We start from the raw sequence: 27,315 nt of genomic DNA, 5'->3' as shown, positions 1-27,315 counted from the left end.
CTACCTATTTAGCAGTGGCTGCTGAAAGACTAGTTCTAAATTGTTTCAACAAAAGTTTCAGGACTGAGTCTTTTTGGTCTGGTCTTGGACATGTCCCCATCATCGAACCAATTCCTGTGGTCAAGGGAGTGGAGTTGGCTCTAATAGGCCAGGCTTGGGTCAAAGAGCGACTAACTCATCCCAATTTGCCTGGGATTCTTCTGGTTTCCCATGCCCCAGGAACCCCATTGGTTCAGGGCAAACTGGGATAGTTGGTTACCCTGGGCCTCCATGCTGGGGATGAGGAAAGATGTGGTCAGCCCCAAATGACTCTCACAGACTAAAATTGAAAATGAAGTGGTTCCTGGAGGAACCCCCAGAAGAAAAGGAAATGAATGCCACGTGGGCAAAAGCAACAGAGAGGTATCTTCTCCATTCACCTTTCTAGATGAGAGCTACCTTGAAGGAAGGCAGGAACTGAATCTTACCCATTTTTATATCTTTTTTAAAAATTAGTACTTTGCTTTCTACCTAGAAAAGCCTCAAAAGAATTTATACTGTTTCTTGGACCACTTTATTAAATTCTTGAAAAAATTCCTTGAGAGTGAGAAATATCTAATACTTGTTCATGATGGATAATATAGAATCACATTTAACAGAAGTATTTAACAATAGTTTACAATCTTACTTGATTGAGATTGTTAAAATGTAATCTTGCAGAAAATGGGGTGGGTGGAAAGTTTTAGTTAAACTTTCAAAATCACTGAAGTACTATGACCCACCCCCAGTCCTTTCCACTCCCCTTTATATATTTTTTTTTAAAGATTTTATTTATTTATTCATGATAGTCACAGAGAGAGAGAGAGAGGCAGAGACACAGGCAGAGGGAGAAGCAGGCTCCATGCACCGGGAGCCCGATGTGGGATTCGATCCCGGGTCTCCAGGATCGCGCCCTGGGCCAAAGGCAGGCGCCAAACCGCTGCGCCACCCAGGGATCCCCACTCCCCTTTATATTAAAGATAAAACTTGTATTGTGTTTACAGTAACATCTAATATGTATTAAAAAGTGGAACTTAAAATACCCTTCTAGTGATTTGAAATTCTATTCACTAGTTTCGGTTTTGTTATTTAAGGAGACTGAGCAGTGGATAGGAATTGTTTTTCTTTGGGAAGGGTGTGGCTTTTCCTCTGAAACTTTTTTTTCTGTAACTTCTAATTTCTGACCCATCCCTTCCAGCAATGAGTTATGCACCCCAATTAGGAGTTTAAAAAAAAAAAAAGTAGCTTCTTAAAGAGCTCTGTCTTTGATCACAAAAGCAGGATACAAATTTTAAAGTATGTTACGCTAATGCTAAATCTTGAGGCTAATAAATGGGAGGAAAAAGAAGAGACTACCTTCAACATACTGCTTCCCAACTTGACATTGGCCAGGGGTCAAAGGTTCTTAATTACAATTAAATTTTGTATATTTAGCCAAGTCAATTCTCTGAGGCACAACATTCATTTGTAAATGATGAGTTTAGATCATTGTTCCTAGCTCCCATTTTAATCTCTAACACAAAATACGTTTAAACTTTCTCCATATTTCTAAGATGCATATAAGATTTCTTTTTCAAGAAAATTATAAATGTCATCATTTTGCCTGTTAAATAAAACATTATGTATGTTTCAAATCACTTTGGAAAAGAAGAATTTAAGATATTGTTATATTTTGTTTTATTATCAGTAAGTTCCTCCAGTAACTCTATAATGTGGTTTGTGGGAGAGTTACCTGCACTTATTCCCCTTCATTCTCATTGAGAAAAACGGCACAGTTTGGGAAAGATCTCGGCTCAGGGTTTGGACTGAATTGATCCCCTGGTAATTCTACATTCTTTGCTGGCTTAAATTTGGGCATATGACACAGTTCTAGTCAAAGTAAGAGAAAGAGATGGTGGCTGGAGACTTCTGAGAAGGAGAAAAGAAACCTAGAATTCACTTTATTGTCCAGAGGAAGTGAAAAATGAATCATACAGATCCTGTTGCTACTTTTATGTTTACCACTAGAGGAACCAGAAGCCAAGTCTGTTAGTAGCTCAGTGGAGAGTTAGAAACAATCTAGTACGTGGTGACATTGTTGAGGTGCTAATTCAATCAGTCCCAAAGCCTATCCTACCTATGGACTTCTATTTCATGAGATTATAAATACCCTTATTATTTATGTTCATCTGAAACAAGTTTTCAGTTATGGTTAAAATAGTAAATATTTGAAGGATAACAGAAGCTCGGTGCCAAAAGATCCTTATGAATCATTTTGTCCCCCTGTCTTCAACCACATCATCTATAAGACAGACACCAGGCTGCGTAGGATTCCCTGATCTCACCCAGCTATGCAGGCAGTGGCCTGGATGAAGGGAGCCTTTCTCCCCAATGCCTAACCAGTTGCTGTCTCCACTACACATCTAACTTTTGTGAAAGTCAGTTTTGTCTACTCTTCAAGCAATCGTGTGCACCAGATGCCAGAAAATTTAAGTGCCACTAAATTGGACATTACATAAATTCCTCTGGAACTCAGACTTTTGCGGACTACTGTTCAGGTTGGGGAATGGTTTTTCTGGTCATGGTGATAATAATCACTAACACTTACCATGTGTCAGACATTGCACTGGGTACTTGACTTGCTTTGTCTCATTTATTTGACAATAATCCTAAGAGGCTGGTACTATAAAAGGGCTGGTTCTGCAGATGAGGAATTGGAGGCTCAACTAGGTCGAGCGAGACACTGACCCTAGATGGCTGAGCTACTGAGTGTCAGAGTGGGTATTAAAAATTAGGTCTGGGGACACTTGGGTGGCTCAGCGGTTGAGCGCCTACCTTTGGCTCAGGGCATGGTCCTGGAGTCCCGGGATCGAGTCTCACATCGGGTTCCCTTCAGGGAGCCTGCTTCTCCCTCTGCCTGTGTCTCTGCCTCTCTCTCTCTCTCTCTATCTATCTCTGTGTGTGTGTCTCTCATGAATAAATAAAAAAAATCTTAAAAAAAATGAGTTGATGCCCAACTGACTGAGTCACATAGGCTCCCCTTAAAGAATATATATATATATTTTAAGATTTTATTTATTTATCCATGAGAGACACACAAAGAAAGAGGCAGAGACACAGGCAGAAAGAGAAGCAGGCTCCTCGCAGGGAGCCCAATATGGGACTTGATCCCAGGGCCCCAGGATCACACCCTGAGCCAAAGGCAGCTGCTCAACTTCTGAGCCACCCAGGTGTCCCTAAAGATGATATTTTTTAAGTGACTGTTATGCCCAATATGGGGCTCAAACCCACAACCTCGAAACTGAGTCACATGCTCTACCAACTGAGTCAGCCAGGTGCCCCAATGGTTTCTCTTTTATGATTATAATAACAGCTCTCTCCCTCCCTCCATCCCTGCCCCCTCATAAATAGAAGAGCATGCTATACTTGCTATTCTAAAACATAATTTTTTCTCCCTCTGCCTATGTCTCTGCCTCTCTCTGTGTCTCTTATGAATAAATAAAATCTTTTTTAAAGTAAAAACTTTATTTAAAAAATCTTTTTTAAAAAGGGGTGAGGGGATGCCTGGGTAGCTCAGGGGTTTAGCGCCTGCCTTCGGTCCAGGGCGTAATCCTGGAGACCCGGGATCGAGTCCCACGTCGGGCTCCCTGCATGGAGCTTGCTTCTCCCTCTGCCTGTGCCTCTGCCTCTCTGTGTGTCTCTATGATTAAAGAAATAAAATCTTAAAAAAAAAAAAAGGCTCTCAGGGCTTGCATTTTAAAGTGAGGGGAGGCATGACCCCAGAGCAACTTAAAAGTTCCATTATATTCGATAAACATTTAGTGAGTTCCTTTTCGACTCTGCATTCAGCACCGCAAATACAAAGAGCAAAGGGATAACCTCTACTTTACCAATTATGCCTGGGTAACTCAAGCGTTAACAAAGAAATGTTTGGCTCATTTCTCTTTCTACTAGTAAGCTTACAGATGCAATCTGTTCAACTAAGCCTCCACTTACAGGCAGGGGCACAAGCCCATATGCAAGTCAAAAGACGTGCGCGTTTCTCAGCGGGCTCCCTATTGCAAAGATGGTGTTTCTGTGTTTCTTGTGACCTTATTTGTAAACTGCCTACAATTAACTTCGCAAGGAAAGGTGCTCCGTTTTCCAGTCAAACAGGTACTTTGGGTAGAATCACACCGCGTTTATCTCCATTCACCGGAACGAGCTGACGCGGCTCCACACCTGTGCTGGACCCTAGTGCACGCAGCCACAGTTATTTTTCCTGCGGACGCCGAAGTGCCCAGGGGCCCACTACTTAGGAGCGGACTGCGCTTGGCAGCGGCCAGGGTCCTTTCCGGGAGTCGCCGGGTGTCACGTCTCCTGAAGGGCGCCCAGCCCAGGGTGACACGAGAGGGGCGTGCTGGAGGACAGGCTCTAGCCCACGCCAGGTCCCACGCAACCCTCCGAGGCAGCTGTCGCCAGGTGGTACCTGCCTCTAGCCAATCGCCATGGCGGTTACATTTAACGCGGCTGCGGCAGCCAATCCGAGGCCACGTCTCAGCCTGCGCCCCGCCCCCTCCCCCGCCCCGCGCCGCGCTGGGTCCCGGGCGGCGGGCGGCTGCGCACACCCGGAGCGCACCCGGCCGCGCGGTCCTCGGGGCGGAGGGGCTGCTAACCGCGGCGCGGGGCGGGCGGGCCGCTACTGCGCAGGCGCCGCAGGAAGGTCTCGGCTCGCGCGTGTCCCTTGGGGTCGGCTGGCCCCGCGGCCCACGAGCGCCGAGGTCCGCGCCGGCCGCAGCTGGTGAGTGCGCGTGGGGCGCCGGCCTTCCGCAGGGAGGTGCCGCCCCCTCCTCGGTCGGTCGCCCGGGGCTTTGACGCCCGAGGTCCTGGGGCTCAGCAGCCGGGCCCCGGGGCGCGGGCGGGGCCGCCGGGAGGGGGCGCCCTGCGCCGGGCGAGGTGGACGGCGGGGTGCGGGGCGGTCGGCAGGTGCCCGGGGGGCGGGGGGCGGGGGGCGGGGCATTGGATCGGAGTTGATGGCCATTACGTCATCACACTGGAGAACGGATTTCCTAGAAAACCAGAAAGCGAAGATGACCCTTTAGGTGCTTTTGATTGGCTGGACAGCGCGCGAAGCACATGCTGCCCCTCTCGGCGTAGCTACCCCGTGGGGTAAGAGTGTCCCCATTCTGCAGATGCGGAAACTGAGGCTCAGACAGGTAACGTCGCACACGGTACGGCTGCAGACAGGCTTGACCAGGTCTGACCCCGCAGGGCGGTTGCCGTTGCCCATCCACCAGGTGATCTGCAGGGTGGGACCTCAGCCTGAAAACTTGCCAGTGTCCTAGGCAGGCAGATGCTCCGTTGGTGAATGTTACGGTTTTCTTTTGTTTCCACCCCCCCCCCCCAAAAAAAAAGTGGAGGGAAGAAAAAAAAATAAAACTGCCCGCCCCGCTCGCCCCCAAGGCGTTCCAGGCCCTTTCAAGGCAGTGAAGCTCATTTGCAAGCAAAGAGGAGATATTTTCTGTAGTTTAGATTAGCTACTGAATAGAACTTGGGAGAAATGTCGGTGACGACACAAGCACCGTGACGGATTATTTTACTCCGTAGGAAGGAAGTGTAGCTGTTCTGGAGATACTAGAGAATTTTGTGTGCCCTGAAAATGGCAGAATTATTTAGAATCCTAGAATTTTTAAGATTGAGAAAGTCCTGCAGAGGGTAGTTTGTTTTTTTTTTTTTCCTTAGAACGCTAAGAAAATAATAACCTAGAGGGAACCACCAAAGTTTCCCATGTCCATAGACAATGCTATTTTATTTTAAAGCAGTATAAAAAGTCTTTAGAATAGGGCTTTCGTATTATAAAGCTGATGCTGACAGTGTCTTTCACCATTTCCTGTAACCGCTCTATTCTCACCACTTAACTTGGGCTGAGAATGCCGGTAGGGATTGCCTGACATGCATTCCATCCAGGTAAAAAAGTCATCCCACGGGAGATCCAGCACATTTCACCTCCTGAACTAAAGATGACTACCTACTAGTTCTAGTTACTGTTGGGATGTTTGGGTATAGTCCAGATGAGTCTGCTTTTTTTTTTTTTTCTTCCCTCCACTATTTTTTTTTTTTTTAATTACAGAGTTTTTCTCAAAGTTTAGTGATCTAACAGTGATTTTGATCCCTTGAAAACTACTTGAGAACGTTCCACTGGCATTTTGTTTATAGATTAACACCTGCTGTTAGAATGAAAATGCAGTAGACCTAGATAGAGGCACTGCTGATGAACACGTTCTGGCAGGAAAAGTCCTGGTAATCATTTGGAATTTATGACTAGTCTTGTTAGCTTGGTGTCACTAGACTTGTAGACTTGTTGAGGGCATGAATTAGTAAGTGCATAGTAAAGCTACTAAATTGCTCTCTGAGCTTGGCCAGTCACCGGACTTCGGCTCTATCACAAGTAAGAAAAAAAGCATTGAGCTAAATTACTTCTAATTATTTTAGGGTTGCACAGTTGTATTATTCTGCCTGTGGCAGTACAGACTTTTTCCTAACCTAATGGCTTTGTAACTAGAATGGATAAAAAGAAACTAAATTTGAGGGCCTGTTCTAGAACAGAATATGCCTCCCCATTTCACAAACGCCAAAACTGAGTCTGGGGAAGTTAGATTTGCTCACAGTTGTGCATCTAGTAAATGTGAGCTCAAGTTACAGGATCATTCTGATTTCAGAGCCTATAATCTTTCTTTTTTTTTTTTTTAAGATTTTATTTATTTATCCGTGAGAGACACAAAGGGAGAGAGAGAGAGAGAGGCAGAGACACAGGCAGAGGGAGAAGCAGTCTCCATGCAGAGAGCCCGACATGAGACTCGATCCTGGGACCCCAGGATCACACCCTGGGCTGAAGGCGGCGCTAAGCCGCTGAACCATCTGGGGCTGCCCCAATCTTTCCTCTCTGCTTCTAAGCCTGGGGACAAGGATCCTAACAGTGTGCTAATGTATTCCTGAACCCCAGAATAAATAGCACATGTACTTTGAGCATCATTTTTTTTTTCCTTCAAGATTTAGGGAAGAAGGATTTTATATGTATTTTGAGAGAGGTCAAAGGTTTTTATTTTGCTGTTGTTTTTGCATTTGGAAGGTGTTATAAAACATTTTCATGTTAAAAAACCCAAGTCTGTTATGGAGTACAAATTTCACATAATTTGAGGCATAAAATGAGACCACAAAGATGTTTACTGTTTTTTGGCAGGGCATTTCAGATGCTTTTTAAAAAGGATTACAATTTCATTCCCTCTTTTTTTGTTGTTAATATAATAGTTTTATTGAGATATAATTCACACACTATCCACTTTATTTGAAGTGTACAGTTTAATGGAGTCGTGGGATCATCACCACAGTCAATATGAGAACATGTCATCACCTCAAAAAGACACCTCATACCATTGTAATTTACTCCCCATTTCTCCCCAACCCCTTGCCACAAACACTATCAATGTACTTCCATCTCTAATAGATTTGCCTGACTTAGGCATTTCATCTAAAGAGTCATATATTAAGAGATCTTTTATGATTGCCTTCTTTCCCTTAGTGTGTCAAGGTTTATCCACTTGTAGTGTATGTTAGCACTTCCTTCCTTTTTATTGTCAAATAATATTTCATGGTATGGATAGACCACATTTTATTATCCATTTATCAGGACGCCCGATTGGCTTAGCAGTTGGACATCTGCCTCCGGCTCAGGGAGTGATCCCGGGATCCAGGATCAAGTCCCACATCAGGCTCCTTGCAGGGAACCTGCTTCTCCCTCTGTCTGTGTCTCTGCCTCTCTCTCTCTCTCTCTCTCTCTCTGTCGCTCATGAATAAATAAATAAAATCTTAAAAAAAAGTTATGTATCCATTTATCATCACCTGATGGCCTATTTGAGTTGTTTCCACTTCTTGGCCATTAAAGATAATGCTGTTGTGAACATTTATGTTTTAGTGTGAGCATCTGTTTTAATTTCTTTAGGGCGTATACTGGATAATATGGTGACTCTGGTTAAAGAACTGCCACAGTGTTTTCCAGGTGGCTCTCTCACTTTATGTTCTCACCAGCACTGTATAAAAGTTCCAGTTTCTTTGTATCCTTACTAACTCTTGTTCTGTGTCTTTTTGATTCTCTCCATCCTAGTGGGTCTGAAATGCTATTTCATTGTGGTTTTGATTTGCATTTCCCTGATGACTAATGATGTTGAACATCATTTCATGTGCTTATTTGCCACCTGTATATCTTTGGAAAAATATCTTTGAGATCCTTTGCTCATTTTTTAATTGGATTATTTGACTTTATTTTTAAGTTATAATATTTACATATTCTAAGTACAGATCACTTAGAGATGATTTGCAAATATTTTCTCCCATTCTGTGGGTTGTCTTTTCTCTTCATGGTATTCCTTAGAGCACAAAAGTGAAGTCTTATTTATTTATTTATTTATTTATTTGTTTATCACTTGTTCTTTTGGTGTTGTACCTAAGAAGGTTTTGCCTAACTCAAGGTCATGAAGATATACTTCTGTATTTTCTTTTAAGAGTTTTATAGTTTTAGCTCTAAATTTTGGTCCATGAACCATTTATGGTTAATTTTGGTGTATAGGATAAGATGAGGGTTCCAGATTCATTCTCTAGCATAATGGATATCCAGCTGTCCAGGCACCATTTGTTGAATTGCTTTGATACCTCTCTGTTCTTAGAGATGACTCTGTTGAAGAAGGTTTGGACATACTATAATATTTCAGTTGTAGTAATTCATCAAAGGGCTTAGTGTTAAAAACAACTTTAGGATGTATGGCTCTCAAGCACAGCATTACAAAGAAGTTTTGGTATTATAGAACAGAGTTCATTCACCCTTGTCTTTGTTCTTTCAGGATGACAGCCTGATTCATTACTTTGATTATTTATGCCCCTATTGTATTATAGATTTGAAAAGTATAAAGCCCATATTCCCTGATACATGGCACATACATACATTTTTGTTGTATAGTCTTCATTATATTAGATATGTATTGAGTGATTAAAAAAAAAAAAACCTAAAAGAGTGTTTAGGCAAGACTTCATGTTGCAGGAGGTAACTTCAGGACGTTTGGGAGCACAGCTGTCACTGAAGAGCTATTATAGGTCACCTCTAGGTCGCCTAGAAAAATGGCTGTTATAGTTTACATGACTTTGTAATACATTTGAAGAAGATGGGGATGGTGAAATATGGTGAAAGGAAAGTATGGTTGGCAATGATTTCTGTAACTGTTTCACAGTAATTTGCATGTGGGTTGGGCCTGGATGCTGTAGGGCTTGAATTCTTTCCGGGCTGAAGTGTTTGTATAGACAGGGGAAGTCCTTGGACTTTTTTTAGGGGAGTGCTATGAACAGAGCTACGCCCAGGAAGATTAAGTTGGGAGTAGACGTGAGGTGAGAAAGGGGAGGGTGAAGAAGGTAGGAAGGTCACATAAGAGAGAGAAGTGCTCCCACAGGAAGTAATATGGGCTTTAAGAGGTACGCCACACTAAAGATGGAAAAGAATGGGTAGCTGTTGAGAATGCACGTTCCTGGCTTCTACACTGGCCTGACTGAATTGGACTTTCCTAGGTGTAAAGACTGGGCAGCTGCACTTGTAAGAAGTCCCCTCTGAATTTTAGGTCTACTCTGCTGTAGTAGATGGTATGTGAATAGAATCAACACTAGGCTGGCACCTATGGTTTACTCAGAGCAGTTCTGTCAAGAGAATGAGGAAGCTGTTTTAAAGGATGGGGAACTAAGGAAAGGAAAAAGACTTGGAGGTGCAGAGAATGCATGCAGTTTGACATATATCAGAACTTGACTTGCCAGCAGAATAGTTTGTTCGGTGGACTTGGTGTGGTATGTAAACTGGTTACTGAGGGAAAGAGCCAGGGCAGTAAATAAAGACAGTTTTGTTTTTTAATTGATTTATGAGCATCTTTAAGATACTGTACAACCTATTTGCTCTTCCAACTCCTACTGGAAACAAATATTTATGTATGGGAAAGTATCTATTCTCAGAGAAAACAGGGAATCTGCTCAATCCAAGCTTTCATGGAGACCAGCATGACCTCCACACAAGTTCTCAGGTTGCTGGAACCTAGGGCAGCAGCCTGCATGATATTGGTGTGTGACTGAACTTGTACTGACTGTCTGAGGGAGGGGGTGAGTTGTGCATGAGCACTAGGTTGGGGACACCAAATAATGAATGAAAAGAGAAATGCCATTCTCTCAATTCTTAAGAGTTGTTATTACTGAGCTGTGGCTGAGGCTGTGTCTGTTCAGTGTGTCTCCTATACCAAACATGATTGTTCGTTACCCTTCTCTTTGGAGAGGTGATTTGATTTTGTTATTCGTACTATTTTTGGTTTCATGGATGACACTAGCAACAGATGATCCATACCCGACAGGCAGAAGGCAGCCCATCTCAGGTGAAAATCGTAGACTTTACGGACCCAGAGTCCTTCCCAGACAAGATCCTGTGCCTTTGGTCTTCACAATTTTAAGTCCCTGGTTCTGAGACGGTCACAGCTTCAGTCAACAAATGTTTGAATGCGTACACACACAGATCACCTAGCTGGTATGTTTGAAGGAAAAGTCTTTGCCTTCAAGTAATTGCGGTTTAGTTGGGAGAAAGAACACACAATAAATGGCTCATGAACTTAATCATCATGTCAGCACGTCGCTGCCTCTCCCCAGGACCTCCAGGTGCACACACCTGCGGCCAAACCTTGGGTCTTCTTACTCTGAAATACGGAATTCACTCTCCTCTTTCTGACTACAGCCTCACATCCCTGCAGCTTCCCTCAGAACCTCTAGTCCAGAAGCCTTCTCCTTCACGCATCTATATCCGTTTCAGCGTAGATGCTGCAGTTCAGATTTTAACCGCTCCTAAGTCAGGATCTTCAACTTTCTTCGTTATACTTCAGTTTCTGGCAGAGTCTTAAGTACAGGCAGCATCAGCTGCCGGTATTGTTCAGGCCTGTGCCAGGGCCCCTGAGTAGCTAGAGAAAAACCTGTCAACAGTGTCACTAAAAACTCATGACCCCCACTGTCAGCCTCGACCACCAGTCCTCCTGTTGCCCTGTACTCTCCCATCCTCCCTGTTGGCCATTTCAGACATTCTCTGTTTCTCAAACCCTCGAACCTTTTGCCATCCTACTTCCTCTGAGTAGTTGCCCCTACCTTTTGTAGCAAGAGAATAAGGCTCCCTTCAGCCCCAACCCTCAGACTTGTTAGCTTACCCAGCCTTAGCTGCTTCTCTCCTATTACTATGAAAGAGATACCCTGTCCTATCTAAGTCCCCTGTGCTGTTTTCTGAAGGACCAAAGATGATAGAGACTGAAGGCAGGGAGATTTATTATGGGAAACTTGTTTTTATAAACAGTGGATTATCTAAGTAAATAAGCAGAGAGAGCTGCGAGCCTCGGGTATTAGGCAGATACTTATATCCTTGATAGTAAAAAGGAAGTTTAAGGGATTTGGTGAAGTTCATCTCAACAGCTCTTGGATTTCTTCAGAAGTCACTGTGGCAGTCAGGTCCCTATAGGCTTTGTCAGTTTGTTAACCTTATGTAAATACTGGGAATGTATAGACAAGTGGAGTCTTTTTCCTCATATAATATTTCTTTCTTTGTCCCCCCCCCCCCTTTTTAAGGATTTTATTTATTTATTCATGAGAGACACACAGAGAAAGAGGCAGAGACATAGAGGGAGAAGCAGGCTCCATGCAAGGAGCCCGATGTGGGACTTGATCCCGGGACTCCAGGATCACACCTGGGCTGAAGGCAGGCACTAAACTGCTGAGCCACCCGGGCTGCCCTCTTTGCCCTTTTTTAATGCCAATATCTTCAGCAGGAACTGGCAGTGAGCCCGTATGGTAGAATTTCTACCTATTTCTGTGGCTTAAAAGGAACAGAGGTTACCAGTTACTAAACTAGAAACATAATCTCCCTCTCTGGAGCCTCTAAAGACTTGGTATTATTTCTGTTTTGTGCAAAAGGATCATTTTTCTTTTTTCATCCGTTCTTACTAAGTTTTTTGAAAGATTTTATTTTTAAGTAATCTCTATACCTAACACGGGGTGTGAACTTACACCCCAAGAACAAGAGTCCCTGGCTACCCTGACTGAGCCAGCCAGGCGCCCCTGACCTTATTAGGTCTTTAGAATAATTTCTGCTACTACAGACAAGCAAGACAACCAAACGGGAGTATTTCTGTGGAGTATAAGAATGGCCCATACCCCCTGCAGAGTGTGAAGGCCGGGGTAGGACATACATAAATAGGAAATTGGACAAGTAAAGGCAATTTTTGTTTTTCTTTCCAATTTTAGCTTTATTCAGTTAACTTTCAGTAAATGACATTATTTGATTTTAAGTTGATATGAAAGCATATAGAAAGTTAATAAATTGTGGTTCTCTTTGCCTAGTGGCTAAATTTCTGAAACTTAATCCAGGTCACAACAGCACTACCACTTATGAACTGTGTTTTTATATTTTAGGAACCCTGATTGCTTTCCTTCAACACATTCATTATGAAGTTACTAGTAATACTTTTATTTTCTGGACTTATAACTGGTTATAGAGGTAACTCTTCCCATAGCTTGCCATCCAAGTTACTACTGGTGTCCTTTGATGGTTTCAGAGCTGACTATCTACAGGACTATGAATTTCCTCATCTCCAGAATTTTATCAAAGAAGGAGTCCTGGTAGAGCATGTTAAAAATGTTTTTATCACAAAAACATTTCCAAACCACTACAGTATTGTGACAGGCTTGTATGAAGAAAGCCATGGCATCGTGGCTAATTCCATGTATGATGCAAGCACAAAGAAACGTTTTTCTGACTTTGATGACAAGGATCCTTTTTGGTGGAATGAAGCAGAACCTATTTGGGTGACCAACCAGCTTCAGGAAAACAGATCAAGTGCTGCTGCTATGTGGCCTGGCACTGATGTACCCATTCACAATACCACACCTTCCTATTTTATGAATTATAGCTCTTCAGTGTCATTTGAGGAGAGACTAAATAACATTACCATGTGGCTGATGAATTCGAACCCACCGGTCACTTTTGCAACACTTTACTGGGAAGAACCAGATGCAAGTGGCCACAAATACGGACCTGAAGATAAAGAAAACATGTACAGAGTGTTGAAAGGAATAGATGATCTCATTGGTGAGCTAGTCCACAGACTCAAGGTGCTAGGATTGTGGGAAAATCTCAACGTGATCATTACAAGTGATCATGGGATGACCCAGTGCTCAAAGGAGAGACTGATAAACTTGGATCTCTGCATTGATAATTCAAGCTACACTCTTGTAGATTTGACTCCAGTTGCTGCCCTACTTCCCAAGATAAGTAAGTAACCTTTCAGCTGAGGGATATTTGAAGGGAGCAACTGAATGAGGAGGGAGGGTTTTGTAAAAGAATACAACTCTGGCTTTTTGTAGGGCAGTACCATCTATTCTTCCTCAGAGTGGGAATTATATGTTTTTCCCCTTAATTTACAAGTCTTTAAGCAGTTAGCTTAAGGTTCATGTTCAAAGAGATTACTTCTTTGCTTTTTGATACATTTCTTAATTATTCACCCTAATGGAAAAAGAAGATTTTTATCCTTAAGAAAGATCTTGGATTTTTGTGTGAGATATGCTATTTATCTATTGATCTTAGAATTAGTAATTAGCTGTAATATATAACTACTTTCTATTTACTTAGGAAGCTATACATGAAAATTGTCCCCTTTTGTATAAAAGTCCACCAGAGAGAATCACAAAATGAAAAAAGAGATACTAGAATGCCTGGAAAGATAAAGGGAGGGGTGTGTGTGTGTGTGTGTGTGTGTGTGTGTGTGTGTGTCTCCCCAACAATGTCACATAATTATTATTGCACTGCTTTTTTAAGAAGTAAAAATGATTTAATAGATGACATTGTTCAGGATTTATTTCCAGTTATTCTAGTTAGAAATTTTTTTTTCTTCATCAACCAATCATGACTTTTTTTCCTTGACTGTTTTCCTTTTTCTTCCAGATATCACGGAGGTTTATAACAAACTGAAAGTCTGTGACCCTCACATGAACGTTTATCTCAAAGAAGAGATTCCTGCCAGATTTCATTACCAACATAATGATCGAATTCAGCCTATTATTTTGGTTGCTGATGAAGGCTGGACAATTGTGTTAAATAAATCATTATCAAAATGTAAGTATTCATTTCAGACATTTCTGTTGTACTCTGGGGATAAATCACAGGTTGTGACATTGTTCTGTTAACAAGGTACTTTAATTTAGAGATATTAACAGTGTATAACCAGTTCACTTTTTGACTGGGTAATTCTCAGGTTTTCATTCAATAGAAATTTATAACCACAGTTTGACCCCTGGATGAGGAGGCTGGGTGGCCTTAGGGCAGAGGTGTAGTTTTACTTTCTTACCCACACTGCAGTTACTGTTAGTAACTTTCAAGGTTGGTTCTCTTGATTTGTAGAAAATGAGAGAGAAGTAAAGCAACAAAGTAAAAAGGGAGAGATTCCAGGGGAATCTCTGAGTTCAAATGCTTTTTTAAATTGTTTGTGTGTGTTAAACATTGTCCAAGTACCTGAGCGCTGTAGCTGTTTCACTGGAGGAGAACTAGAAGGTGAACAAACAGAAATCTACCCAGTAAACAAACGAGGTGTATCAAAATCTCTCCTCCAGCTGAGGAGATATAGAGGGGTGAGTTACAGGTCTTTCCTGAACCCAAGTTTATTTATCCAGCTATTTATCCATATGTTAGATTTGGTTTGAATACTTCTTTTAAAAACTGGCTTTGTAGTCTGTAGCAAGAGTCAGAATACTTTTTCTGTAAAAGGCCAGATAGTAAATATGTTAGACTTTATAGGCCAGCTGGTCTTTCTCACTCAATTCTGCCTTTGTAGTAGGAAAGCAGCCTGGACATTCTGTAAACAGACCAATTTGGGGTGTTGAAATGAAACTTTGTTTACAGAAGCAGGTGGAAGGCTGATTTTGGCCAGGGGCTGTCTTGAGCAGTGTGCAGATCCTTGATCTATAGCAAATCAGAAGCTTCAGAGAAGGATATAAGACTAAAGGTTAAGGGAGTTTATAAGTTATTTATATTTATGTACTCACTGTTGAAAACTGAGAAAACATGGAAAAACTTAGAAAAGAAAAAACAAACTATCCATACAGAGGTACAGAGTTTTTTTCTATTACATATACATATGTATGTATATGTCTATAGTGTCTTCTGTTGATCACATTCATTATTTTTATTATGAAATATTTCAAACAAGGGATCCCTGGGTGGCTCAGTGGTTTAGCGCCGCCTTTAGCCCAGGACGTGATCCTGGAGTCCCGGGATCGAGTCCCATATCCAGCTCTCTGCATGAAGCCTGCTTCTCCCTCTGTCTATGTCTCTGCCTCTTTCTGTGTGTCTCTCATGAATAAATAAATAAAATCTTTTTTTAAATATTTTAAACATGAAATTAAAGGATAATATAACACAAACTGATATATTTATTCACCACTCAGTCATTTGCACTTCTTAAGAAAGCAGGAGCTTATCAGTGCAACAGGTGTACACTAAAAGTCAGTATTTGCCAAAATAAAGCTAAAAACTGAGAATGTGGTATTGCGGTTCTATCCAGGACTGTCATGTTTTTCTGAGTTCGATTTGGAGTTAAAGGTGAACTGGTTAGACTTCGCATTCAGTGTAAGAACCCTTTCTACAACATTCTCACCTGGCCTTCCAGAGGTTGAGGCATTCATTCATTATCGATAAACCAGGAGTGTATTACATAATCCTCTTATCACAGGAGCAATTGATGTAGGTAGGCTGCAGATTCACTTCTTCCCTCTTCATGGGTTTTACTCGCCTCTGTTCTCCCTAGTTATTCAGGACCCTCCACCCAGCCACTCTTATTCTCTCTCTCTCTTTTTTTATACAATCATTAGTGCTCTTTGCATGCACACACTGCTGGAAATGGAGGGGTGAAATGAGTGGGGCTAGCACTGAAAGGTGCATCAGGCTGAGAAATAGTTGTGTTTTTGTTTTGTTTTGTTTTGTTTTTTTAAGATTTATTTATTCATGCGAGACACAGAGAGAGAGAGAGAGGCAGAGACACAGGCGGAGGAAGCAGCAAGCTCCTTGCAGGGAGCCCAATGAGGGACTTGATCCCTGATCCTGGGATCAGGCCCTGAGCTGAAGGTAGAAGTTCAACCGCTCAGGTACCCAAGTGTCCCAAGAAATAGTTTTTAAAGACTCAGGTCATGATCACTTGGAAAAGGGGTGTGTGTGTGAAATAGGGGACATGGCTGAGTTGAAAAACACAGAAAATTTCATTTCTAACCCTCACCTGTTTTAAGTGATCAGAATTTTTAAAGATTCTATTTAATTATTTGAGAGCAAGAACAGAAACAGGGGCAGGGTCAGAGCAGAGCTCGGAGAGGGAGAAGCAGACTTTCCACTAAACAGATCACCCGATGCAGGGGCTCTATCCCAGGACCCTGGGATCAGCTTAACCCCTGAGCCACCCAGGCATCCCACTAATTACAATTTTAATGGATGAGAGTTACACTGGCAAGAATCAATATATTTACACTAGAAGCAAGTTATTTTGTAATAGAAAAATCAGTCTTTCTGTTAAGAACTAACATACTTTCTGTTCTTTTTTCAGTAGGTGACCATGGCTATGATAATTCTTTGTCTAGTATGCATCCATTTCTAGCTGCCCACGGTCCTGCATTTCACAAAGGCTACAAACAAAGCACAATTAACAGTGTGGATATTTATCCAATGATGTGCCACATCCTGGGATTAAAACCACATCCCAATAATGGAACCTTTGGTCATACGAAGTGTTTGTTAGTTGACCAGTGGTGCATTAATCTCCCAGAAGCCATCGGAATTGTTATTGGTGCGCTCTTGGTCTTAACCACACTAACATGCCTCATAATAATCATGCAGAATAGACTGTCTGTACCCCGTCCATTTTCCCGACTTCAGCTGCAAGAAGATGACGATGATCCTTTAATTGAGTAACATGCTGGAGTTTATACGGAATATCTTTGATTAGTCACAAAACCAAGGATACACTCAAAAAATGGTGTTCTAAGGATGAAAAATATACCTTGAAAGACAAAAAACTTAGACTAAGCATGCTAGAATTACTTTGTTTTTCCTTGTGCTTTGTTTTGGTGTATCAGCTAATTAACAAAAAACCCTGACCATAGTAAAAATTTCTAGTAAGTCAACATAAACTATTTCTCTAACTAGAAACTTTAAGAAAAATGATTGCCTCTGGTTTTTTTTGCTATGAAGATGACACATTTTTAAATAAAAATATACCAAAATTTAGTAGGCATGCTTTTCTAATAAATTTTTATATTTGTAACTGAAACAACAGAAATCTTTATGCAATTAGTGGATTTTGGATTTTGTGTATCAGGAAGGAAAAGTTTTCTATATTTTTATATTTCATGACTTTAATAGAGTTTGTATCCCAAGTAAACCTGTGACATAGGAAGACCTCTGTGGTGGTTAATAAAATTGGTTATCCAGGCAGAACAGATCTAGCATAGGAAGAAATTATTTTAAGAAAAGCTGTTATAAAAAAACACAACAAAGACTATGTGATACAAAGCCTGAGTCTTCACCATTGTGTCGTTGTTAAGGTTTGTAAGCTATTGAAGCCACAAAAGATACCTTTTGAAGATTGTTGCTGATAAGAAATTAAGAAAATAGAATTGCTTTTCTCAATCTGTGCTTAATGCCTTTGTGTAAGTCATTTGTATGTGTGTATGTGTGTGCACAAGTGCGTTTGCACTTATGAATGTCTAGACTTCCTGTGACTGACGGAAGGTGGTCAGAGGCAGCTGGTCTGCGGGCTGACTTCCACATTCCCACGGAATGTGGCTCTCAGCAAAGAGTATATTTGCACTTCATATTTGTTTACTTTCTTCTGACTCACAAGCTAAAGTTGTAACTTAAGAAAGTTCGTTAGTTTTTGTTAGCTATTTAGCTTCCTCATGTTGTATGTTGTAGCCAGAGGTATCCAAGTGGTGTAAAAAAAATTCATGACCAAATACAAGTCTGGCTTCAATTGGGTCAGAATGGGGAGGAGATTTTGCTATCTACCTTTGAGATATTTATGCCTTACTTTTTAGGCAATAGAGTAGTTAAATTTAAAATGGAACCTGGTATCTTTTGATCCTTCCCACTGTTCATATGTTAAGTGGCAGAGTAAACTCTTAAGCACTGTTAACATTCTGTAGGCCTGAGTCCTGCCTCTGCTTTTTCTCCAGTGTTTGGTTCACAGAAATAATTGCTCCGATTTTTTTTTTAACATACATGTTCAAAGCTAAGGAATTGTTTTGAAGAACTACCATCCTACCTTTGCTAGGTGGTACTTTCTAATTGAATCAGCTAATATGCAGAAACCGAGTTGTGGCAGACTAGATTGTATCTAGTAAAGCAAAAATTGGCTTCAAGAACCGTATCAGGACCTGAGACAAGCAATTAATAGTGTGATGTTTAAAGTTTTGACGATATAAAATAATCTAAGTAACTGTTTTACAGATTTTTAAAAATCTGTAGTAAATATGCAACGGAGTTAAATGCTGATTACCTGTGGTGGTCAAGAACGATGGTGCCAGTCATCAAACATATAATTCATCCTATTTGGTCTCTGCTAATTTTGTGATCATAGTATTCATTCAGCATCTGTTGTTCTTGAGAATCATTTCTACAGCCTGCATAAGTAGTTCATGCTATTGGTCATAAGCTGACTATTAAGAACAGCACAATAAATAAATGAAGTAAAGCCAATAGCGCTAATTTTGCTTTTTGACCACGTTTATTTCATTTTTTTCCTTCCGTAAAAGTTATCCTAGAGGTTGTTTTTCTGAACAAAATAATAGAAAAATTTCTTCCTGTTTCAATTTCCATTTAAAAGAAAAACAACAGTCACATTTAATACAGTAGACACTTTTTGAAGTATCTACAATAGTTGCAGGATATTTTATACTAGATCAGTAGAGCTTGGTCCTTGCAATGCTGTGAGTTTTAGTGAGCATCTAGCCTGTGAGTGCATTTCATATAGGATGGAATAGGAAGGGATGTCCTGTCAATGTCTTAACACTTTGAACAAGACACTTAACCTATTTTCTTGTCTTTCATTCCATTCTCAAAATACTAACTTTAATTAAAATTATAAACTTTTTTGTATATATGCTGATGGGACAAAACCATATTTATTTAATCAAAGAGATGTTTATATATTATTTTGAACTTTGTGTTAATTCATTTGTATCTTTAAAAAATTATCACCATTAAAGCCAATGACTCCTCTAGTGCACTGAGAAAATCTTTCTAGTAAGCTAGCCTTTTGCAATAAGGTTCTGGTCTGTATTTTGTTAAGTAATTGACTAATATCTTGACATGTTTTTCTGGGTGAAAGTATTTGGCTACAGGAAACATTTAACTGTTTATGACAGTAATACTCAAACGCAGTAGGAAAATGTATTGAGTGGTTTTTGTTAATTTAGTGAGTGAATTCAGAATAACTGCATTTACTTACATGGACAGTTCTGTTGTTATTAATGTGCAAGTTCTTGTAAACAGCAATAGAATTCTAATATAAATTATTTCAATGCTGTGTACTATAGACTTTGTGTTCTTTCATTAAGCTTGGTATAAGAATTTAAATATAAGTTCTTGGAACATTAAAGGATTAAAAATACTTTTGTATTGTTCTTGGGTGTCTCCCTCTCTTATCCATATCTGGTAAGCTTTAAGGATGATGGCATTTAATTCCTTTTACTTAGGGGTTTTCACTTCATTGTGAATGCATAAAGTTACAAATGAAGGACAAAGATGGGATGGAAAGTGTGTTTTTTTTTATTGTCATTCTTAAAATAGTGTGTAAATAAAACGACATGAGTATGCTTTAAAAAAAATCTGTAGTGCCTTAAGTTGAAGTAAAATATATTTTGACTATATTGTCTGAGTTCATAATGACTTTGTTTATGATTAAAACATGTGAATAAAATCTACCAAAAACATTTTTACTATAATTATTAAATACAGGATGCAATATTACTGATTTTTTTAAATTTGTCACCCTGCAAAATACACATACTGTGATAGATGTTGATATGAGCCAGTAATACTGCAAAAATCCATATAGGCATTCATTACAGATTATTTTAAAACATTTTTTTTTTAATTTTTATTTATTATGATAGTCACAAAGAGAGAGAGAGAGGGGCAGAGACACAGGCAGAGGGAGAAGCAGGCTCCATGCACCGGGAGCCTGACGTGGGATTCGATCCCGGGTCTTCAGGATCGCGCCCTGGGCCAAAGACAGGCGCCAAACCGCTGCGCCACCCAGGGATCCCTACAGATTATTTTAAAACCAAGATCAACTATAAAACATTTAACCAAATTTTAAAGATAATGTATCAATACGTATTTTAGCATGAGGACATCACTGGAAAGAAAGCCAAGATTAAGTGTTTTGTAAATAGCCATACTCATTGAGTATAGATTGAACAAAGTTTCGTCTAGTGGTTCAGCGTGATAAATTCATTTCCTGTATTCCTCCTCCATGAACACTGCTAGGAACTCTGGGAGAAAATAAGAAAAGGTACTTTCTTTACTCTAGAAGAGAGTTCTGTAGCATCTCAGAAATGGTGAAACTTTATACCAACATATTACTTCTGTCTACTCATGGTTAGACTCTTGCTGCTGAGATCTTGGGATACAGAACCATTTGCCAGGCCATGTGCTTCCTGAAGTTAAGATGCTAGCTTCTTTTTCCCCCCTGCCTCCCTGCTTCCTTGGTGCCTGTACTTGGATACCATTACAATCCTCCCTTCCCCAGCACACACACTGAGGGAGCATGTGAATCTAAATGAGCCTGTTGGGTCCAATTGAATTAGGCTGCAGAAGACCGGTTTGCTTTTTGGCATAAACCCTTTGGATTTTCATTTTTCATTGTTCTGTAAACATTTTCTTTTTTCCTTGAATGGTTTAGTTAACATTTTTCAAGAAGTAGATATTAAGGCAAAAAAAAAAAAAACCCACAAACATGCTGATCATCATAGTATAATACAGTTCTGTATCCTAACGTGTGCAGGTGGTGACTGGTGTTGAAGCTGCTCAGTCCTGTGACTCATGTCTCACGGCCGCATTACTGGCAAAAGCAGTCTTACCCAAAAATCAAGCTAAACTGTCGGGCAAGCTGCCTACTTTTCCACTTAACTTCTACCCCTTGACTGCAGAAACCTGAATTTCACCATCAATAAACAATCTGAAAAATAAAAAAATAAAAATAAATAAATAAACAATCTGGTGAGCTCCTCCAGCCCTAGAATGATGGTTTACAGAGGCCTCCCGTGCAGACTGCCCTCGCATGTTAATACAATGAATTGTCAGGGACCCTATCAGCATGTTTTTCCTCTCTGCCTTGCTTACTTCACTTTCATAGGTGGGGGTGGTGGAAAGGATCAAAAGAAACCCCAAAGCAAATCCAAACAACCGCACTATACAAACGTTTTAGAAGATTGTTCCTACTGGCAAGACCCAGACTATTACAGACTTAAACATTGTTCGAATTTTCTATTGAGGAGAAACACACAAAATTTTTGTGAAACCTTTTTTTTCTAAATAGTAAAAGTTCTGTTTCCAGTAAAATGGTGGAGCATATTACTCAAACCAGCGCTCTTGCCGAGGACTAGAAAATCTGGACAAAGTATGAAACATCTGTCCTAAAGCATTGAGAAATTACCAAAAAAGTGAAGGATCAAGAGGCTAGGAATCAGAACAGGGAAATATATAAAAGGAGCCCCTGATGGCATCTGTAAATTCTGGAAGCCAACATAATCAAAAGAGGGGTGGAGGTGTAGAAGGAGAGAAAACACGATGTGAAAAAGAGCAGAACACTTAATAACCTACTTTATACTATTTGGCACAAATAAGTTTGAAAATACAGATCAAATGGGTAATTTCCCAGGAAAAAGTTGAACAAAACTTATTTCAGTAGAGAAAGGAAATGATCAATTTCTAATTAGAGATTGGACAAATTATAAACTATTATACAGAAAAAGCCCAGACCCAAAATTTGATAATCCTTTTTAGTGTCTCTTTATTAGGTTTGATTATCAGTGTTACATTTGCCTCATAAAACATGTTTTAGAAATAAATACGTGGGTTTTTGAGGTGACTATACTATGGATATCATGGATACCATGGTTTTTGAGATGACTATACCAGGGATAAAAGTAGCATCCCCAAAGTGGAACTATAGACCAATATAGTATAGTGGAGGGGGGTAGCAAAATGGAAAATCATCCATATCTGCAAGCTAAAGGTAAATAGGCAACATCCAATTAAATGGCAAAGATTGTCAGATTGGATGAAAAAACGAGCCAGCTATTTGTAGTCTGCCCTTTAAATACAAAGGCAGGTTGAAAGTAAAAGGACAGAAAATTATATATACCATGCAAACATCTCACAGAGTATGTTTTCTGACCACAATGGAATTAAAATTGATTCAATAACGGATCCAGAGAAGCCCTGAATATTTATCCGTTAAACAATACACTTCTAAAATGGCATACCAAATTCTGTAGAATGCAGCTAATGTTGTATTTAGATGGAAATTTATAACCTTGAATGCTTGTCTTTGAGAAAAGATTCAATATCAATGATTTCAGCTTCCACTTTAGAAAGCTAGTAAGATGAAAATAATCCAAAGTGAGTGGAAGAAAGGAAATAATATAGAATCAATGAAATAGGAAAGACAAAATTAATAAAGTCACATTTTGGTATTGTGTTTAATAAAATTGATAAGCCCCTAACAAGATTAACTTAGGAAAAAAAGGGAGATAGCACAAATTGGCAAGATCAGTAATAAAAGAGGGGCCATCACTTACAGATCCTACATATATCAAAAGAATACCAAGGGAATATTATGCCAATAACTTTGACAATTTAGATAAAATAAATTCCTTGAAAAATACAACTTAAGCAAAACTGATACAAAATCAAATAGAAAATCTAGGGCAGCCTGGGTAGCTCAGCAGTTTCGCACTGCCTTCGGCCCAGGGCATGATCCTGGAGCCCCGGGATCGAGTCCCACATTGGGCTCCCTGCATGGAGCCTGCTTCTCCCTCTGCCTGTGTCTCTACCTTTCTCTCTGTTTCTCATGAATAAATAAATAAAATCTAAAAAAAAAAAATCTAAATAGCCTTATTTTACATCTATCACAAAAAATAAGTTGTTATCAAAAACATCCCCACAGAGAAAACTTGCAACTTGCAATCAGGTTTCACTGATTAATTGTATCACACATTTAAGGAGGAAATGATTTTACCCAAAGTCTTAAAAAGAAGAAAGGAACATATCCAAACTGGTTTTATGAGGCCAGTATAACACTGGTACCAAAATCTGACAAAGATCTTAAAACTATGGAAAAAATTCTCTATGAACAAAAATTCTTTAACTAAATACCTAATTGAGTTTAGCAGCATTTCAAAAGGAAAATACACATAAACAAGTGGAATTAATCTCAGAAGTGCAACCTTAGTTTGATATTTGAAAATCAGTTTTATCCTTTGCATTAATAAGAAAAAAAGGAAAACAAATTCATGTTAATAAATGTGGAAAAGCATTTACCAAAATTCAACACCTATTTATTATTTAAAAAAAAAAACCCACCTCACCAAATCTGGAAGAGAAGAGAACTTCAAACCAATATGTATGCCATAAGCCTCCAGAAACTATCCTACTGAATCATAATATAATATCACAATATTGTGAACATACAGCTAAAATACTGAAAGATGAAATAATGTTTTTCACCTAAAGTCAGGAACAAGGCAACGCTGTCTACTATGATCACTTTCTTTTTTAATTTCTTTTTTTTAAATTTTTTATTTATTTATGATAGTCACACACAGAGAGAGAGAGAGAGAGAGAGGCAGAGACATAGGCAGAGGGAGAAGCAGGCTCCATGCACCTGGAGCCCAACGTGGGATTCGATCCCGGGTCTCCAGGATCGCACCCTGGGCCAAAGGTAGGTGCCAAACCGCTGCGCCACCCAGGGATCCCATCTTTTTTTTAATTTCTTTTTTTTTTTTTAATTTTTATTTGATCACTTTCATTTAACATTGCACTGGGGGTGCCAGCAATTCAATAAGCAAGAAAAATGAATCGTATAATAATTAAAAAAATGTTAAAACTGTCATATCCACAGATGACATGATTACATGCAGAGGAAAGCCAAAGGAATCAGACAAACTAGAAGCTTACCAAAATTGCTGGATATATATGGTCAATATATAAAAGTCAAGTGTATTTCTATATATCATCAGAAAATTTATAACTGGTATCATACTGGTATCAACAAGCATGAAATATCTTGGCATAAGTCTAACAAAATTCATAAAGAATTTTGCACAGGAAATTATAGCATCGAGAAGACTTAAGAAAGATCAAAATAGAAGGCTGTATCATGTTTATAAGTTGAAAGATTCAACATTGTAAAGACATCAATTCTCCTCAAATTGGTCATTGCATCCAAGTGATTCCAGCAGAGATTTATTTATTTATTATGGAATTGTATAAGTTGACCCAAATTCATGCAAAAGTGCAAAGGGCCAAGAATATCTTAAAAAAGAGAAAACGATAGGAGTTACTCTATCAGAAGTCAAGAACTATCATAAAGTTGTAATGATTAAGTCAGCATGGTGTTGACACAAGGATTGACAAATAGATGAACGGAATTGCTGACCTTGGCTAAAATGAAGGATCCATACACATGTAGGTGTATCTGACATCTCTCGTGTCTCAAATCCACTCAGCTCACTCCTTACCTCCAATTTCATCCTGGCACAGACATAAGGCATTGGGTGCCTATGAAGTCATATTTGGCACTTGCACATGCACTATCCAGAAGTTCGTAGAGTTAATACCTATGCAACCACCCTTAACGGGGGGCTGGGTTTGGGGGCATGGAGGTGGGTTGGAAGCTAATGGATAAATGTTTTGCTTCCCTCTTGCATTCCTCAGGCAGACAGTTCTGAGATTTATAAGTCTTCTTTGAAGATGCTGCAGGATTGAGTGACAATCAATCATGATGGTGGCCAAACCTCTGACTTATGTCTGTATAGGCTCTTCTGCATCTCTTTCACTCCCTGTTCTTCACTCTCATTTCTTGTAATCAATTCATGCAAAAGTTGCCTGTGTCTCAGACTCTGCTTTTGGGAAAGCCTAGCCTAACTAGTAGATTTAAAGAATATATCCAACAAAAATGTGTACATATATATGCCAAAAGACATGTAAAAGAATACTGATAGCAGCATTATTCATAGTAACATCTAACTGGAAATGACCCAAATATCCAAAATTCCAAAAATGAGAATACATAAATAAGACTGTGGTATATTCATATAGTGTCATTCCATCAAGCAATGAAAATAAAGCAGTGATACACACAAGAACATGGATGAATCTCATATAATCTTGAGTGAAAAACAAACAAACATAAAAGTGTATCATATTGGCACATCCGGGTGGCTCAGTTGGCTAGGCATCTGCCTTTGGCTCTGACCATGATCGGAGAGTCCGGAGATGGAGCCCTGTGCCTCCCATTGGGCTCCCTGCTCAGCGGGGAATCTGCTTCTCCCTCCTTTCCCTCCTTCCCCCTTTCCGCTAGGACACACTCTCTCTTTCTCAAATAAATAAATGAAATCTTAAAAAAAAGTATATCATTTGATCATTTAGATAATTTAAAATAGGGGAAGCTATTCTATTGCATTCCAAGTGAGGATAGGATTGCCTTCAGCGGGAGGGAGACAGGAACGATTGGGAAGAGAACTGAGCATCTTTCTGGAGTGCTGGTTATATTTTTTCTCTCTCCTCTAAAGTGACAGGTACATGGATTTATTCACTTTCTGATAATTGGCCGCATTTACGCTTTGTACACCTTTGAGTACGTTTTACTTCAACGAAATTAAAATAACTACCAATATATTATTACAAAGCAATGAACAAGCAAGAACTTGGGAAAATTAGAAAATAGGACTTTTAACATGTAAAAAATTAAAAGAGCTATGGCTCAGAAGATGAAGTATCTCGAGTGGTCTAACGGCCACAGAGTTGGAAAATATTAAAGGAGACAAAAAATCAACCAAGTCAGAGGTTTCAGCATTCAACTGACATGGATGCCGAAGAGGGTAAACAGAAATCGGACAAAAGGAAGTTACAACTAAAATGAACTAGGAGAATTGGCTTTAATGAAAAAGGGATATGAACCTTTCAAATAAAAAGGCCTTTGAATGACAAGGGGAATATCTTAGCGACTGTAAAGTTTCAGAGAACTGAGAGTTTTAAAACAAATGTTATGGAGGTGGAAGGGGAGTGGGCATAAATTGGCATAAGACTTCTCAATAGCAATCCTGAAGGAAGAAATGGAATGCTATCAAGAGAGATATGAATCTATTTTCTTGTACAGCTTCTCACTTTTCCAGGAGCCTAATGTTTTTGTTTTGCATCCCCTGCCTGTCTTGGACTGAATTGTGTCCCCTTAACATTCATTATGTTGAAGTCCTGTCCCCCAGGGTGCATCAGGATAACTGATCCTGGGCCTTGCTTCCAGCTGGCATTTATGAGTGCAATGCATGTCATTTCACAGCTGTCAAGGGACCCTGTTAAGTCGGGGGTAGAAGGGTCCCTAAGATCCTTCCTGGCTCTAGGATTCTCTGGTCTGTCCCCCTTAGTCCATGAACAGCTGGAAAAACTTAACAACTCAAAAACCTAGTATCTTCACGAGACTTTCTAGAGATAATAGATTCTTGTAAGAAACTGAAGTTAATAGGATCCTAGTTTTACCTGAAGAGGTCAGAGCATTTTGAAAATAGTTTTAGATTTACATGCCAGGTGGCAAAGGGAGAAGAAATCTCAAAACATTCACTGAAGGCGACAAATCTTATCAATTAATAGATTGTACAAAACAGTTGATGTTGTTCAGCAAAAATGGCAGCGTGAGGTGGGGACTCCATTCTTCAGACCTTTAAAAAATTTTCACCTACCATTAGCAAGATTAGCTAGCCTAAATTTTATTTCTATTTGCTAATTTGCATTCAGTGCATACAAAGTTTGACCATGCAGATATGCAGGTAAAACAACAAAAAAGCTATCAAGGTATGATGAATGACTAGATTTCCCATCAAAGTTTAAAATTTTACTTTCCTTCAGGTAAACTCTCCTGCTGACATTTTACAGGAGAAGTATGTGTAAATAAAAGAAACCATTCAATAATC

General features: G+C 39.8%; 1 protein-coding gene across 4 annotated transcripts; it reads left to right on the top strand.

The window, feature by feature from the left end:
* Positions 1-4,598: 4,598 nt before the first annotated feature.
* On the top strand, positions 4,599-20,052 carry ENPP4 (ectonucleotide pyrophosphatase/phosphodiesterase 4). 4 transcript variants are annotated; one of them, XM_072832793.1, is made up of 4 exons: positions 4,599-4,777; positions 12,496-13,354; positions 14,024-14,194; positions 16,668-20,052. In XM_072832793.1, the coding sequence occupies exons 2-4, from the start codon at positions 12,529-12,531 to the stop codon at positions 17,030-17,032; spliced, it is 1,362 nt and encodes a 453-aa protein (XP_072688894.1). In that variant the 5' UTR covers positions 4,599-4,777; positions 12,496-12,528; the 3' UTR covers positions 17,033-20,052. The 4 variants fall into 4 exon arrangements, with proteins under 4 accessions (XP_072688894.1, XP_072688896.1, XP_072688895.1 ...); XM_072832795.1 differs by lacking the exon at positions 4,599-4,777 and adding an exon at positions 5,024-5,145; XM_072832794.1 differs by lacking the exon at positions 4,599-4,777 and adding an exon at positions 5,044-5,192.
* The last annotated feature ends 7,263 nt before the right edge of the window (positions 20,053-27,315 follow it).

The sequence above is a fragment of the Canis lupus genome, chromosome 7 (assembly GCF_048164855.1).
Source record: "Canis lupus baileyi chromosome 7, mCanLup2.hap1, whole genome shotgun sequence".
NCBI lineage: Eukaryota > Metazoa > Chordata > Mammalia > Carnivora > Canidae > Canis > Canis lupus.
The sequence above is the reverse complement of the archived record's forward strand: the minus strand, read 5'-3'. Positions and strand labels throughout refer to the sequence as shown.

Excerpts from the sequence above, each read along its gene's own strand:
- ENPP4 (XM_072832793.1), top strand. The coding sequence starts at position 12,529 with ATGAAGTTACTAGTAATACTTTTATTTTCTGGACTTATAACTGGTTAT. Across the intron at positions 13,355-14,023 it reads TGCCCTACTTCCCAAGATAA|ATATCACGGAGGTTTATAAC; the intron begins GTAAGTAACCTT and ends TTTTTCTTCCAG. Across the intron at positions 14,195-16,667 it reads AAATAAATCATTATCAAAAT|TAGGTGACCATGGCTATGAT; the intron begins GTAAGTATTCAT and ends TTCTTTTTTCAG.